This window comes from Nuphar pumila, chromosome 12 (genome assembly GCF_984573655.1).
Source record: "Nuphar pumila chromosome 12, dmNupPumi1.hap1.1, whole genome shotgun sequence".
NCBI lineage: Eukaryota > Viridiplantae > Streptophyta > Magnoliopsida > Nymphaeales > Nymphaeaceae > Nuphar > Nuphar pumila.
In genome coordinates this window covers 6,541,162-6,556,523 of record NC_143260.1, presented here as the reverse complement: position 1 = coordinate 6,556,523, position 15,362 = coordinate 6,541,162, and the positions used below count along the sequence as shown (strand labels likewise).

General features: G+C 36.1%; 1 protein-coding gene across 2 annotated transcripts; it reads left to right on the top strand.

The window, feature by feature from the left end:
• The first annotated feature begins 567 nt into the window (after positions 1-567).
• Positions 568-13,363, top strand: LOC149819810 (multiprotein-bridging factor 1b-like). 2 transcript variants are annotated; one of them, XM_089983361.1, is made up of 4 exons: positions 568-821; positions 10,087-10,170; positions 12,910-12,992; positions 13,075-13,363. In XM_089983361.1, exons 1-4 carry the CDS (start codon positions 680-682, stop codon positions 13,192-13,194), a joined length of 429 nt encoding a protein of 142 aa, XP_089839487.1. In that variant the 5' UTR covers positions 568-679; the 3' UTR covers positions 13,195-13,363. The 2 variants fall into 2 exon arrangements, with proteins under 2 accessions (XP_089839487.1, XP_089839486.1); XM_089983360.1 differs by lacking the exons at positions 10,087-10,170; positions 12,910-12,992; positions 13,075-13,363 and adding an exon at positions 3,379-6,002.
• The last annotated feature ends 1,999 nt before the right edge of the window (positions 13,364-15,362 follow it).

Here is a 15,362-nt window from a genome sequence, read left to right as displayed (position 1 = left end):
ACTCCGATGCAAAGTGATGCCCATATACACGGGAATACGAGCCCCATGTGCTTCCATACATAGCGTTCATTCAGAACCTCAAACACGAGATATGGGATTCAGTGCATCTTCGGGGGAGAACATACACCACCCTCTTCAGAACCATTATAGGATGCGAGGAAATGTTTTTTTCTTTGCTACTACATTGAAGAAATACCTAAATTTGATAAAATATACGAATCTGTTTACATGTAAAAAAAGTGAATCTGTATGAGGTTTCTACCATCCAAATCTGAGTCTAAATTCAAGTCCATTCAGCCAACATCCTATTAGTCGAATATGGAACTGGCCACACCTGATCCCAATTTGAACCGTTTACATCTCTACATTCAAACATATTCTAACCAAATCTTTCTAATCCAGACCAAATTTAGATCCGAACCTAATCCAACCATGCTGATATTTGAAAGCCATTAAGAAAGAGGACGTTGAATGAAATAATAAACAATATGGGCATCCATACGTAATTTCACACTATATAAAAAAAAACTGAATTCATAAAAGATCGTCATCGACTCTGTTCAGAGAGAGCGAGAGAGAGCGATTAGGGTTTGCTGCTTCCACGATCTCGAATTAGGGTTTTCTCTCTCTCTCTTGAGTGCATCCAAAAGCGTCGGCTTGGATTTTTTTTCCTCAGGAGATGTCCGGAATCGGCCCGTTGACGCAGGATTGGGAGCCCGTCGTGATCAGGAAGAAGGCGCCCAACTCGGCGGCGAAGAAGGACGAGAAGGCGGTGAACGCCGCGAGGAGGAGCGGTGCGGAGATCGAGACCATCAAGAAGTGTGAGTCCCTCCTCTATCGCTCCTTTCGTTTTCCTGTCTCTCCTTTTTTACCTTGAAAAATCGCAAAATGTACGAGTTCCTCGTCGATCACCTTCATGTTCTGTCTTTCCCCTCGTTTTCTCGCCCCTATCTTCCGATCCGCCTTTTTTCCCTTGGAAAATTCTATATCTCGTTGATATTTTCTCTTGTTTGATACAAGACCCCTTTGTCCTTGATTATTTTGATCATTTAATCCTTTGTTTCTTTCGGAGATGGCATATTTCTTTTTTATTTTGAGAAATTTCTTCTTTTCTACGTCAAAATATGGGCTTTTCTTGATAGATTGTCTATTTCTTTCGCTTATTCATCGTTTGAACCTTTTCCCCTTTAAATCCTGTGGATTTTGTGTAAAGTCATGGATATGTTAAAGTAATATTGTCGTTTTGCATTCATCTTTTTTCTGATTGATTTTAGTTATTCCCTAGACTTTTTAGTTATTCCCTAGACTTTTATAAACCATACCCAACCCATATAATTGGACCTCATGAGTCCAACCTGAATAATTAATCAAAATCCCTTCTTTGCAACCAAACCCTGGCCCTATAAGATCCAATATGGGTCAGGATCGGGTCATACCCAATCCATTGACACCCTTAGTAGCAGGTTCACCAATTTGAAGTCTAATAGACACTCAAAGCAACCGCGTTAATGAAGTCATTGAGATTAGTTGCTTCGTTTCACAGAAAATTAATATCACCATGTTAACTTGTTCAATGTATTCAATTTCTTAGGAGCAATAATCACGTTAAACCCTTTTAGTGGCAAAATCAAGTCATGCAATTACATGCATTTTCTAATATATATATATATATATTAATATTTGGTTGTTAATGCTAAAATGCATTTTCTAATTATGACATGATATTGTTAAATGCTAATATGCATTTCGTTGTTAATGTTAATTTTTTATTTAATGAATGCTCATGTTTTATTTCTTAGATACTTAGGTAGATTAAGTTGTTGCAGTAATGTTATTTTTACATGTTAATCTTATATTTTTCAATATTTATTTGAGATTTTTTTATTTTTTATTGGTTGTTACTTCATCAATAAAGGATTTTTTATTTATTTATAATTTTAGATATTTTTTATATTTTTTTTTAAGTTAAAAAAAAAACTCTGAGGCTTACGCCTCGCCTCAAATTTTGGTGGAATGCCTCGCTACGCCTCAACGCTTGTGTGTTCTCCCCTGAAGACAAATTCGTGTGTTCAGGGGTGTACGGAGGAATATCTTGGGACCCATAATAATTCATATGCCAATGTTACCCCTGATGATTTTATAATAAAATAACAAGTAAAAAAGATAGATATGTGTTTGACGGAAATATCCTCCCGTGAGATAGATATGCGTTTGACGAAAATGTCTTCCCATAAATAGCTTTGCACATTCCCGTGAGTCGAGGTTTTCACATTGATTTTTAGCTTGTGTTACAATACATTGCCGCCTTCTCGTTCCTGCCTTGTGTTATAAAACATTCTCGGGTTCGTTCCTACCTAAATCTATCGATTGGTTCGATCGTTGGTGGGCGTCATAGGGAGATTTGTCGACCATCTCTTTTTACAGTCTTCTCTTCTTCGTTTTTGTTAGGCAGTATGGAAAAAAGCAATAATACACAAACATTTGAACAAGTGCCATTAAGGAGTTGTGAGTACCTTTTCATGTCATCATGCTATTGTTGAAGAACGTATGTCGTTGTGAGTGCCATTAAGGCATTTTGTTATTGTGGGTGGATGTTGGCTTTTCGACAGTTGGAAAATTAAAGATATTTGTAAGACGCTGGGACTTGTTGATAAGAATGCTTGGTTATATATGCGAGGAAGGGCCTCTACCCCATTCGGTATCGTCCATTCACTTAGTATATGCAATGTAACGCAAATCGCGGTTGTAGTAACATACTATTGATTTGTAAGATATTGTTTTGTTTGTTAATATCGATTTGTAAGCTATTATGCTGAATTGTCGTATCGATTTGTAATATATTATGCGATATGTATATTAATTTGTAAGATATGTGTTTTCTATTGTCGATTTGTAAGCTATTATGTTGAATTGCCGTATCGATTTGTAATATATTATGCGATATGCATATCGATTTGTAAGATATTATGTGTTTTCTAGTGTTGTTTTATAAGATATTTATAGTATGATTTTAAAACGTTTGCGTGTAAAAATACATTGTTGCACACTTGCGGTGGTGATTTGCGTATTCAAATCACTGTTCATTTAGCGATTTTTATTGAAATCGCTTTATAATGTCATAGATATAATTAAATCGTTGTTACGTGAATCGCTATCGTCAACACACATATACAATAAATTGTTTCTTTTATTGGCATGGTAAATAACAACTCGATGCATAGTATAAGCAAATAACAAATCATTGTTGCTTTCATACTTTGATTCATTCATTCGTTTCTTTGACTTGCTTAACTAATCAGTATCCGTTATATGCATATTGAGTAAATCGTATTAAACGTATGCGCTGGCTAACACAAATTGATATCTTTCTTATGACAGTGGTGAGCTTATCATGTGGTTGCGGTGAAGATGATGCATCTCAATCATTGAAAAGTTATGGAGAAGTGAACATCTGTACTAATAGCGCTGACGCACCTGAAGAACCGAACATGTGCACTAATGATGCACATGATAAGATGGGTGCAGACTGTGGATTCACTCTTGACTTGAGTGTTCCAGCAGAAGAAATGCAATTCGATAATGATGTAGACGATCATGACAATACACTTGATAAAGGTGTAAACACTGTGAATAAACATGATAGTACACTTGACTATGTTCCCGTAGAAGGAACACAATTTGATAATGAGGAAGCTGCCTACAAATTTTACAATGATTATGCCTTAAAACTTGGCTTCAGTGTTAGAAGGTATTCTTGGTCAAAAAATGCACAGGGTGTCGTGGTGAGAAAGGCATATGTTTGTTCTAAGCAAGGTTGGAAGAAGTCAAGTGGAAATCCAACAAGGAGCAAGCCTGATTCAAGATGTGGTTGTCCAGCGAGAATGGTGTTAAGAAGACTTCCGAATGGAAAATATTTTGTTCGTACTTTAATCAATGATCATAATCATGAATTAGCAGATTCATTTATGACTCCTATGTTAAGGTCACATTGTAAAGTAATTGAAGCACATACTGAAATAGCTGATAGCGTCGACATTGCACCAAGGAAGACATACAATTTGTGTGCGCCCATAGATGGTGGTTGCGATGATGTAGATGGTGGTTGCGATGATGTGTCATTCACACCTGTGGATCTAAGAAAACACTTGAGGAGGAAAATGACAGATAACATGAAGAATGGAGAAATATGTTCTTTGGTTGATTACTTACAAAAAAAATCAAGCAATGACCCTGGTTTCTTTAGTGCAATGCAACTGGATGAAGATGGATATGTTGTGAATATGTTTTGGGCAGATTCAAGGTCAAGAATAGATTATGAATGCTTCAATGATGTGCTTGTTTTTGATACGACCATGAAGATTAATACTGAACAATGGCCATTTGCACAGTTTGTCGGAGTGAACCATCACTCACAAAGTTGCATATTAGGCGGCGCTTTTTTGTATGACCAGACCAAGGAAAGCTTCGAGTGGTTGTTCAGAGTATTTACACAGGCAATGAATAAGAAACACCCTGAAGTTGTACTTACAGATGATGATCACGCAATTGTGGCTGCAGTGTCTCATGTATGGCCGAATGCACACCATCGCTTATGTTTGTGGCTTATCTTTCAAAATGCAGCAAAGAACATAAGACACATATTTAATGAGAAGACCGAGTTTGATAAAAAGTTTACAAAGTGTGTACTTGAGAGCGCAGATGAGGTCACCTTTATGTCTGATTGGAAGGAAATGATTCAGATGTACGACCTTGAAGACTGTGTATGGTTACAAAATTTATATGCAGACAAAAAGAAGTGGGCATTGGCATATGGAAGACAATATTTTTGTGCAGGTATGATAAACATGCAAAGAGCCGAATCTATGCATGCCACACTGAAGAAAACCCTGTATTCATGTTTAACAATGTTTCACTTTATGGAACAATATGAATTATTTGTAGACGGTCTTAGACAGAATGAGCTTGAACAAGATGTAAAATGCTTCAACACGCGCCCTGAAACTTTGGGCTTGAAAATATTGACGCGACCTGCAGATTTGTATACACTCACTGTATTTGAATGGATTAAGAATGAGGTTATACAGGTCATGAATTGCAATATAGAAGGATGTATGCAAACCGAGAATATACATAAATACCATATTTTATGGGAGGGCGAAGAGCATCTGAAAAGGCAAGAAGCACATGTTACGTACAATGTTGACAACGAAACAGTTGAATGTACGTGCAAAATGTATGAATTCAAAGGTATTTTATGTCGTCATGCATTAAAGGTACTTAATCAAGAAAAGATACAAGAAATACCTAAGTCGTATTTAATGCGAAGATGGATGAAACAAGCAAAGATTAAACTGCTGGATACAGATAATGTCAGTCCATCTGGTGTTGATAAGAAGTGCCACATAGCCTCTCGTTACCAACAACTATGTAGGTCACTTATGTATGTTGCAGATTTGGCATCGAAAAGTGAAGAAACTTATGTATGCATGAGAAAAGTATCAAGGGAGTTACTTGAAAACGTGCAGCTAATTCACCATCAGTCCATTGCAGCTCATGAAGACCAGTCTAACAAAATGGGAGCGAACAACGAAGGTGAAAATTATGCTTTTCTTGACTCGCATAAGAAGTTGCACCGAACCGTAAACATTTTCAACAAGTCAGTAGTCAATGTTATAGATTATGATGAAAAAATTCACGAAGCGAAGGGTATCAAAAGGAAACCTGCCTCTGATCGCAGTGGTCGGATGATAAAAGGTGCATTAGAATTGGTTGGCAAGAAAAGGTCTAAAAAACAACTAACCCCTAAGCAAAAACAACCAAGTCTTTCCCATGAACCGGTATGTAATACATTATATCGCTTCTTATGTAAATTGTATTACATTCAACTTATGAGTATCTAACTTGTGTAATTTTAAACATGTAGCAATACCCTACAAATGTGCACTATAACGTTGAAACTTTCAATCCTCCCGACCAACTTGAGTAGAACGATGTCATCGATTTTACAAGTCTTTTGGTATGTAATCAATGTTGGGAGGATGTTTGCATTTATTGTGAAACTTAATGTAGTGTCTTATATTGTTATGTTTTATGACAGGCTCAGTTCAATTCAAAAGTGAGCAACGAAATATAGGAATCGCGTGTGAATTCTTCAGCTACATAATTGTATTTGATTGTATTAACATGTTCGATCGTTGTAATATGTATCCTTCACATGTATAAATTATTGTCTAATCTAGTCTATAAAGCTATAGTTTTGATGCCATTGGTAAATCGCTGTTGTTTAGTGCTTATACCATTAGTAAAAATCGGTCTCATGTAGCCTTGACATATACAAATCGTTGTAGATACAGAGCATTTTTTTCCTTTCAGTGCGATTTTTATTTATAAATACTAAACGTATGATGATATTTGTAGAAGGGGCACTAACTAATATAGCATTTACCAAATTTCTCCATTTGGTAAATCGCTAGTATTAAATTGCTATCACTAACACGTTTGTGGTTGTAAACCACGTCGATAAGTTACATTTAATACCTGTGTATGATCACTAGTATCCTATCATGATTTACACAATGACGTCTATGTCGGTTACAACTGAATGAAAATCACACTATACATGAGTACAAATCACGGTAAAAGTTTAAGTATAAATTGTTGTCTCATCTAGCCTTCATATATACAAATCATTGTACAAATATTGTATTTGAATCATTGCGCAAAAAGTTGTTATGTAAATAAACTATATTAAAAGTAAAAGTCGTCTCATCTAGCCTTCACAAGTACAAATCGTTGTAAATACATAACACTTTTTTTCTTCCAACATGTTATATAAATCGTTATACCATATAGTGTCCTATAACGATTTACACAATGACGTTTATGTCGGAGACAACGATTTGTCTATGCTACAAATAACAATCTAACTTATTGACGTTTATAGTAAAAGCTCTATATCATGTAACCCATCGACGCGATTTAGTAGTATAAATTCATTATGAATAATATTTTAACATTTATTTAAGTTATTTAATGTTTAATTGAAAAAATTATTTGATCTTTGTCGAGTATTTGGGTCAACCCAAATGGATATGAAAAAAGTTTAGACTCAGATCAAGGTTTGGACTAGACCTATAAGAAATTTGGATCCATTTAAGACCCAAATATATCTTCTCTAATGTTAAAAGTATTTTAGATCCATTTAGAGACCAAATTGGATCCTACTAAGAAAATAAGATATCAAATCTACTTGAAGACTCAATTAAGATGCTATTATGTAAATTAACATTTGGACCAATTTGGAGATCCAATTGAATTCTAATAACTAAATAAGGCTTTTGGATCTATTTGAGACCTAAATGGATCTCATGAAGGTAAAATGAAATTGTTTGGATTTGAATTCAATTGGAGACCCAAATAGATCCTACTTAAGAAAACAAGTTTTGGATTCACTTATGATCTAAATGAATCTTCTTAGTGTACTGTGAAATTTGTTTGGATCCACTTAACCCAAATGAATCCTACCTAAAAAAAATATAGATTTAGATTAGTTTGATATTCAAATAAATTTCACTAGAATCTCAAATAAATTTAATTAAAAAATATATATGTAAATATGTAGCTATGTATATATAATAGTTTAGACTTGGTTTGGATTTGATGAGAGCTAAATGGGTCTCACAACCAACCCAATCTAATCACTCCCCCACCTAAACCCATCCTCTCACTTGAATACATCCCATCCCACCAAATCCGTTTGACCTATTGCGGTATTTGTACAGTCATGGATATAAAGCGAAAATGATTTGTCCTAGCGCGATTTGCTTTCACGACCTTTGTCTATAAACGATATATCCTATCACGATTTACATAATGACTGATTCATAAAAAGCGAAAAAGAAAAACAATAAACCAATCGACACGATGTTTAAACTTAGTAAAGTACAAATCGAGGTAACTTCAACAATACAAATCGAGGTAACTTCATAAATATAAATTGATTTACAACATGATACCGATTTACGTTTTATACAAAGACAATATTTTAGTAATAGTTGCAACTTGATATGAGTAAATCATGATATTACATATCGATATCGTTCGCAAAGACAAAAAAAAATATATCATTGTCGCGGTAACTTAATGATTTACAACCACATTTATTTACAAAAAAATATGAGTATTTAGTGACAATACATCATGACCAATGGTTTGGCCATTGAACGATTTACACAATGACGGATTCATAAAAGGCGAAAAAAAAAACAATACACAAATCGACACAATGTTTAGACTTAGTAAAGTACAAATCGAGGCAACTTCAACAATACAAATCGAGGTAACTTCATAAATACAAATCGATTGACAACTTGATACCGATTTAAGTTTTATACTAAAACAATATTTTAGTAACAATTGCAAATCGATATGAGTAAATCGTGATATTACATATCGATATCGTTTAAAAAGACAAACAATGATATATCATTGTCGCGGTGGGCTTCATAAGTAAACATCGTTGTACGATTTAACAAACTTAAGTACAAATCGTGGTAACTTCATAAATCATAAATACACATCGCTACTCTTTAAATGTATAAATTGTTGTTGCATCGAACGTATAAATCGTTATTGCATTAAATATATAAATCATTGTTGCATTCAAACGTGCAAATCGCTGTAGAAATTTAGCTTTCATAAGTACATATCGTTGTAATGTTTAGCCTTCATCAGAACAAATCGTGTCAACTGTTTTTCGACGCCCAGAATATGGATAGGTATAAATCGATTTGTTTCAGTATGAAAATAGGTGTTATTTAGCATGAATAATACAACCAGTCGTAAGATTTAATATTCAGATTTACAAATCGATTTGTTTACGTAACGAAACCTTACATGAAACTCACCGAAACGACCAGAGTTTTGGTAATCCGATTGTGGAGGAAAAACACTTAAAAGGTCGATGCAGCCGATGGTGGCAACAATGCTCTCACTGTGCAGACGATGGCAAAGGGTGCTCCAATGGCAGCAAACGACAACAAAGGGTGCTCTGGGGGCAACAGACGATGACAAATAGTGCGTTATCAAAGAAAGCTCCTGTTACAGCAGATGGTGCGTTGTCAAAGGTGGCATCATAAGAGTTTATTGCTTAGGGCGAAAACGGAATGTTTGGACTTTGAAGGGTTAAGATCATCCTCAGAACATTTTTGTCGTTTTCTCGAATCGTCGTTTTATGACGGAAATGTCGGGAAAGGTACTTAAGTCTTTGCAACCGCACTGGACTCCGACGCTAAGTGATGCAAATAGTGCGTTGTCAAAGGTGACATCATAGGAGTTTACTGCTTAGGGTGAAAACAAAACATTTGGACTTTGAAGAGTTAAGATCATCCTCTCTTTTCTGGATGGAAAGAACATTTTTGTCCTTTTCTCGAATCATCGTTTTATGACGGGAATGTCGGGAAAGGGTACTTAAGTCTTTGCAACCGCAATGGACTTCGACGCTAAGTGATGCCGACACACACGAGGATACAAGCCCCACGTGCTTATATACGTGGCGCTCATTCGGACCCCCTAACACGCACCTGCGTCTTCGGGGCGGGGGGGGGACATATAACCTGCTTCGCTTTACAACGTATAGACAAAATTTTCAAAACTTGAAAAAATAGACTGCTCACAATGCATTTAAAACTTTACAATACAGAGTATTGTGGGCAGTTGATATTTAGCTTTCAAAAACACATCTAAACATAAAAAATTCATAATCCAAAACATGTCACCCACTAAATGAAATCCAATATGTAAAGTCTGACCGATGAAAAACTTCTTCGTTAGAGAAGGAATGGCGTTTATTATCATCGATTGTAGATTTTGGACCTTCCTTTAGTTGGATGGTCCCCCTTCTCTCTCTCTATATATAGTAGTTTTGATTATGTATTTTTTGTTGATGCTGTATAGGATTTCTGATTAGCTGTTTTTTCCTGCTAGGTTTCTTTGTAATCTTCCCATCGTCTTGTATTTTTGTGGTATTCATCCTTTTGATGTTGGAACCATGGCTCTGTCCAAGGTAGATGATCTCTTTCATTGCAGCGACTGCAGGAACAAATAAAGCTGCCTCTAGCAGCACTACTTTGAACACAAGAAAGCTTGATGAAGAAACAGAAAATCTATCTCGTGAGTTTTCTGCATTCGCTTTTTACTTCCTCTTGCTTAGGTTTCTCAGGCTGATAGTTGTTCTTTACGATGGAAGTTTTGTGTTAGTTTTTTCCTAATGTATTGTTTATTGAATGAAACCTGTTTCTTTAGCTACTTTTTTTAGTTTACTTTTTGGCAATTAATCTGTTCAAATTATGGTACCTATTATATATGTTGCATTTATTAGTTGTTGAGGTAACCACTAGCAACAGGACTTTATATGGGGTTCATGCACAAAGAATTCAATAATCTATGACTGCATACTAATTAACGATTTTCCTACTTCCGTGCTAGATGTTGAAATCGAAGTGTGTATCCTTCTCCTGAGTTGACAGGTATTAGGAGGGGAGATGATGGATCTAAGCATTCAACATGTTAACATAAGCGTTTTCTAGTGATTCTTTTGGTGCACCATAACAGGATGATAAGTATTTTGAAATGTAAAAGGTGGTATAGCTTATCTGGGGAATATATTTTTTATGCAATGGTTATGCCTGTCTAAAATGCAATTCATGTTTTTTATGCTAAAACATTTTTAATTCCATTAAAATGCACTTATCTCTAGATGTAATCAGTGGGTATAGATGTTGGTTTGGTGACTTGGTCTGATATCTTGGTTGTGTTGAGACATTCCTATTGTTGTGCTTAACATGATGAAATGCCTCTTTGACTTCGCTTCATATGAATTTGTCACTCTGGGTCCTCAACCTATAGGCATATCACCAGGCTATTTTTCTTTTTTGGGACTGCACTTGGTCAATGGGCTGACATAAAACTATGCCGCACATTCTGTCACTGCTCAGATCTCTCTCTCTCTCTCTTTATTTTTTTTTCTAAACAACACTTATTTGAAATTTTGGGAAATGAAGAATAGCTTTGATGACCTGTATTTAGTCTTCATCTTCCCAATATTTTATTATGTTTTGTAGTTTTTGGTCATATACGGATTGCTTTTTTCACCGTATAGATGCCCAAGAATTTGGTTTTAACTTTTGCGGCACCAAGTGGAGCATCTTTGTGTTTATAATTCATCTAACCTTGGTGGGTGGTTTTCTTAAAATGTTCTTGGGGACAAACTCATAAAAATCATGAACTGTCTTTTCCTGTATGTAATACTTACCTATCATGAAGGTGATTACATCAGCGAGAAAGGGATTTCCAGAACCATGATGAAATTTGCAATTTTTGTGCATGTTTGTGATGATTCTAAGGGAGCAGCAGCTAATAAGTTGGGCTGATTGATTGATTTTAGCTGTCTGGTTTCACAGAACATGCTAGCTGTTTCCATGACCAAGTTGCAATTTTGCCCACCTTTTATGGTACTAACTGGTACAGTATGAGAATATCTGCCTGTGCTATTTATTATACCAGGAGGGATTGAAATGACACAAATTCAGCTAGAAAGAACTATGTTTCTCGTTGTAGAAGGTGTTGTAAAGTTCCTCAAAAGTGTCTCTTATGATGGAGAAGTTGGCAGTCTCCGCTCCAAATAACTGTAGCGTTAAATAAACTAACTTTGATCCGCTGGTGCCTCATCCAGTCATACTCTTGTGCATTTAAACCCGTCTCTCCACATGACTCTGAAGTCTGAATGCTGGTTGCATTGATATGTCCTTTTTCAAAGTTGGGGCAGCTGTTGCTCATCTCATTTTGTTCATGCTAGTTGTTGCTGTGCATTTTTTTTTGTTTTCAGATCTGGCCTTCTGTACGGTGAGTCTAAATATTTCAGGTCAGGCTTTCATCAATACTTGATACATGCTGTTCAATGGTTTAATGAAATCATCATGATAGAACTTCGCAGTCGAAAGTGCAATTATATTGCAGAACAGGGTGGTTGATGCCTGCCCTTTGAAAAAAGGGTTCGGATCAAGTCTTTTTCATGCAGAAGTTACTGTAGATGGACACTGATCCAGCTATGTAGGTTACAGCTTGTTTGGGTCGGGTATGTGTTATTGTGTTTATCAACCTTCAGAATGCTGTTCAGAAACTAGCGGGAGACAGCAACAAATTTCGTTTGCAGCTTAAGAATATGGGTGAAAGGGTTTCCACTACTTGTCACAATTCTTCTTTCATGCTTTTCGGTTCCATAGTTGTATATACTTCCTTTTCTTGTTATATTTATGATTCTGCTACGTGTGAATAGTCAGTGGCGTCTTTTCATAGGTCTGCTAGGCATTAGATAATCATCCCTTCATTTAAATTCATTGGTACTTGCAGCAAATCATATTCTTAATACCATGATCATCCTTCTTTTCCTCTGTGTTTAAACTGTAAAAAGATTGAAGTCCAGTGTAGATTTCACTGGAACCGATTTTAAGATACTCCAGTCCTATATGAAAAGTCCAGCATGAAGAAAATGAAAACTATGCCTTCTGGGTGCGTCCTAGTGTCTGGATTTGCTAGCCAAGAGGTTTATCTGCAACTCATTGTTGCTTGGAAGTATCAATATGGGCTACTTCAGCTCATTTTTTTGCATTATCTCTGTTTCTGTCCTCGCCTCCCTGCTGCTTATGTGATACTTGAATTTTCATTGTTTTGCCTTTCACCAAGACCTATATGGAATGTTTGTGCAATTTGACGACTAATTTTGTCTGTCATACATCTAAAACTATTTCACGAGAGTTATCATGGTCCATGCTGTTGCACAATGTTTGTTGTTGAGATTTGGGGCATGGAATTTTGCCTTGCTTTTCTAACTCTGGTCGGTGTTGGAACCAGATGAACGAGTACCTACTGAGCTAAAAAAGAACATCATGCAAGCTCGAATGGACAAGAAACTTACCCAAGCTCAACTGGGGCAGGTAAGTAGCTTTTCCTGGTTCCGTTTCCATGATTGTTTTCCCAGCTGGCTGTTGTCGTAATCTTAAAAGTTTGTATTTGCAGTTGATCAACGAGAAGCCACAGGTGATTCAGGAATATGAGTCTGGAAAAGCCATTCCAAATCAACAGATAATCTCTAAACTGGAAAGGGTTCTTGGTGTGAAGCTCCGGGGAAAGAAATAAACGCACGAACGAACGCTTGGTAGAAGATCATGGCTCGCTCCTGCAGTTTGAGATACGTTGTCTAGTCTGGCTGTTTTAAGTGCTTGTGGATCAAAAGGTTGAGTGTCAGATACACATCAGTGAACGAGTTTACTGTACTAATGCTAAAAAGATGAGTTTGTGACTTCAACTTGTTGTCCTTTGCCCGTTACGTTTCATTTTCATCCTGCCACTTTTAGCTTGGAGCTTTTGTCTAACCATGTTGCTCGTCTGTTTCCTTCCCAGAAGATATCAGCCTGTTACTCTTTTGTGCTTTTGAGATTATATTAGCGACTTAGTTTTTGGTGCGTTTGTAAGGTAAGGGTCTGGTTTGGGATTCATCTGGAAATGGGTGGAACTATAGAGCAAATGAGACTCGATCTTGAGCCTCTGGTCTGGTTGGTATGAAATTTGTGCAAAATTGCTTCATGTTGAATTAGTGCTACCCGCCCGAGTTATGAGTTGTTGGTCGTATGTGTGATAATAATGCGAGATTTGGTTTGGGCATAACCACGATCCCACCTGATCTGATATATTGAAATTTATGTAGAGTTGTCTGGTTAAGACAGTATTTTTCAAGAGTGGCGTAGCCAACTTTTGAGCTAGCTCATATTTAGCTCTTCTTTTGGTAACGTCAATTGGTCAGATTTGGGTTGGGTATCTGACAGAATTTGGGTGTTTAGTGGATTTCGTAAATATTGTAGCACAACAAACCCAAATCTGATCGGTATCCAGAGCTGTTTACACAGATAACTTGTATCTGATTAGTTATTTTAGCTAATGGCATCTAGATTCGGTAACAACTCACATTCGACTCTGAATCCGATCTTGACTTAGCCAATGAGGTCGGATTCCATAGTGCCTCAAACTCAACCCCACCATATCCGTACCCTCTGTCGAAGTGCAAGAAGCTGGAATAACAAGGGTCATCCATTCATCATTCAACTTGGGCTTGGATTATGCCCTGTTGAGAAGACGAGTGCTTAAATCTAAACCATAAATTTCTTGGATGAGAAAATGAAAGCCCGAACTCAAGCTAAAAGGTTTTCATGTACATATATAGGGAATTGGAAGATTTTCGGTGTTTTTATTTTTTGAAACTCTGACTTCGTAAATGAGTTTATTATGATTGATTTACTAGAAATCAACACTTGGATAATGTATTTTGTATTAAAAATGGTATTTTGAGCCTAAAAAATTTATGAAAATTGTAAGCCGGTGATTTTTGAAAAATTATAAAAATGAATCAAATGCTCCACGGTGTTATTTTTATAAAAACAAGCATATAGATCACATTTGTATGAGCAGGATTTTGAAGAAACATAAAAAATACACACACACACACATAGGATTTTGAAAAACTTTCCAATGGAAAACCCTCCCGAAACATATCAAATGGACGTTTTATTTGATATTTGATGTTTTTTAAAAAATTCTGACAGGACAAACGTGATCTATGTGTTTGTTTTTATAAGAATCAGTTCTTGGAGCATTTGATTCTAATGCATTGACAGTTTTTTATAAGTTTCAAATCAACAGCGGACAATTTTCAAGGCTCCAAATGTCATTTTTTTAGTCCAAAATTCATAATCCAAGTATGGATTTATATTAATCAATCATGATGAACGCATCTTTATGGTTAGAATTTTGAAAAAAAAATACCAATTTTTTTTCATTCGATAGGTTTGTCCATTTCTCCTTGGCTCATATGTAAGTCATAAAGTGCGTGTCCCAGCCACTAGGACATCAAACAGCGACACCCAACTCAACCGAATGCTTACTAGAGTGCAATAGGTCAAGCCTCAGCCAACCAACAACCCGACTCGACCCATACTGCGTTTGGGCTGAGCTTGGGTACCATTAGTTGTGGGGTTGCGCCTGTTTGGTTGAGGTCAAACTGGTCGAGTTGAAATTATGAAAAAAAATACCTTACTACCCTTTAAACAATGACATTTCACAATATTCTTCACATATCCACCTACCCCCTTTTTGCTGAATTTGGGAGCATTTCTGATGATTCTACTCTTCTGCCAAAACGTGAAAGAGCGAAACTCACTTTCAGTTTCGTAGAAACTAAACTAATGAAACTCACAATTTCAGCAAACTTTTACTTTTGCCAGAAAAACTCACAGTTTCATCAAAACTCAACT

Excerpts from the sequence above, each read along its gene's own strand:
- LOC149819810 (XM_089983360.1), top strand. The coding sequence starts at position 680 with ATGTCCGGAATCGGCCCGTTGACGCAGGATTGGGAGCCCGTCGTGATC. Across the intron at positions 822-3,378 it reads GATCGAGACCATCAAGAAGT|TGGTGAGCTTATCATGTGGT; the intron begins GTGAGTCCCTCC and ends TTCTTATGACAG.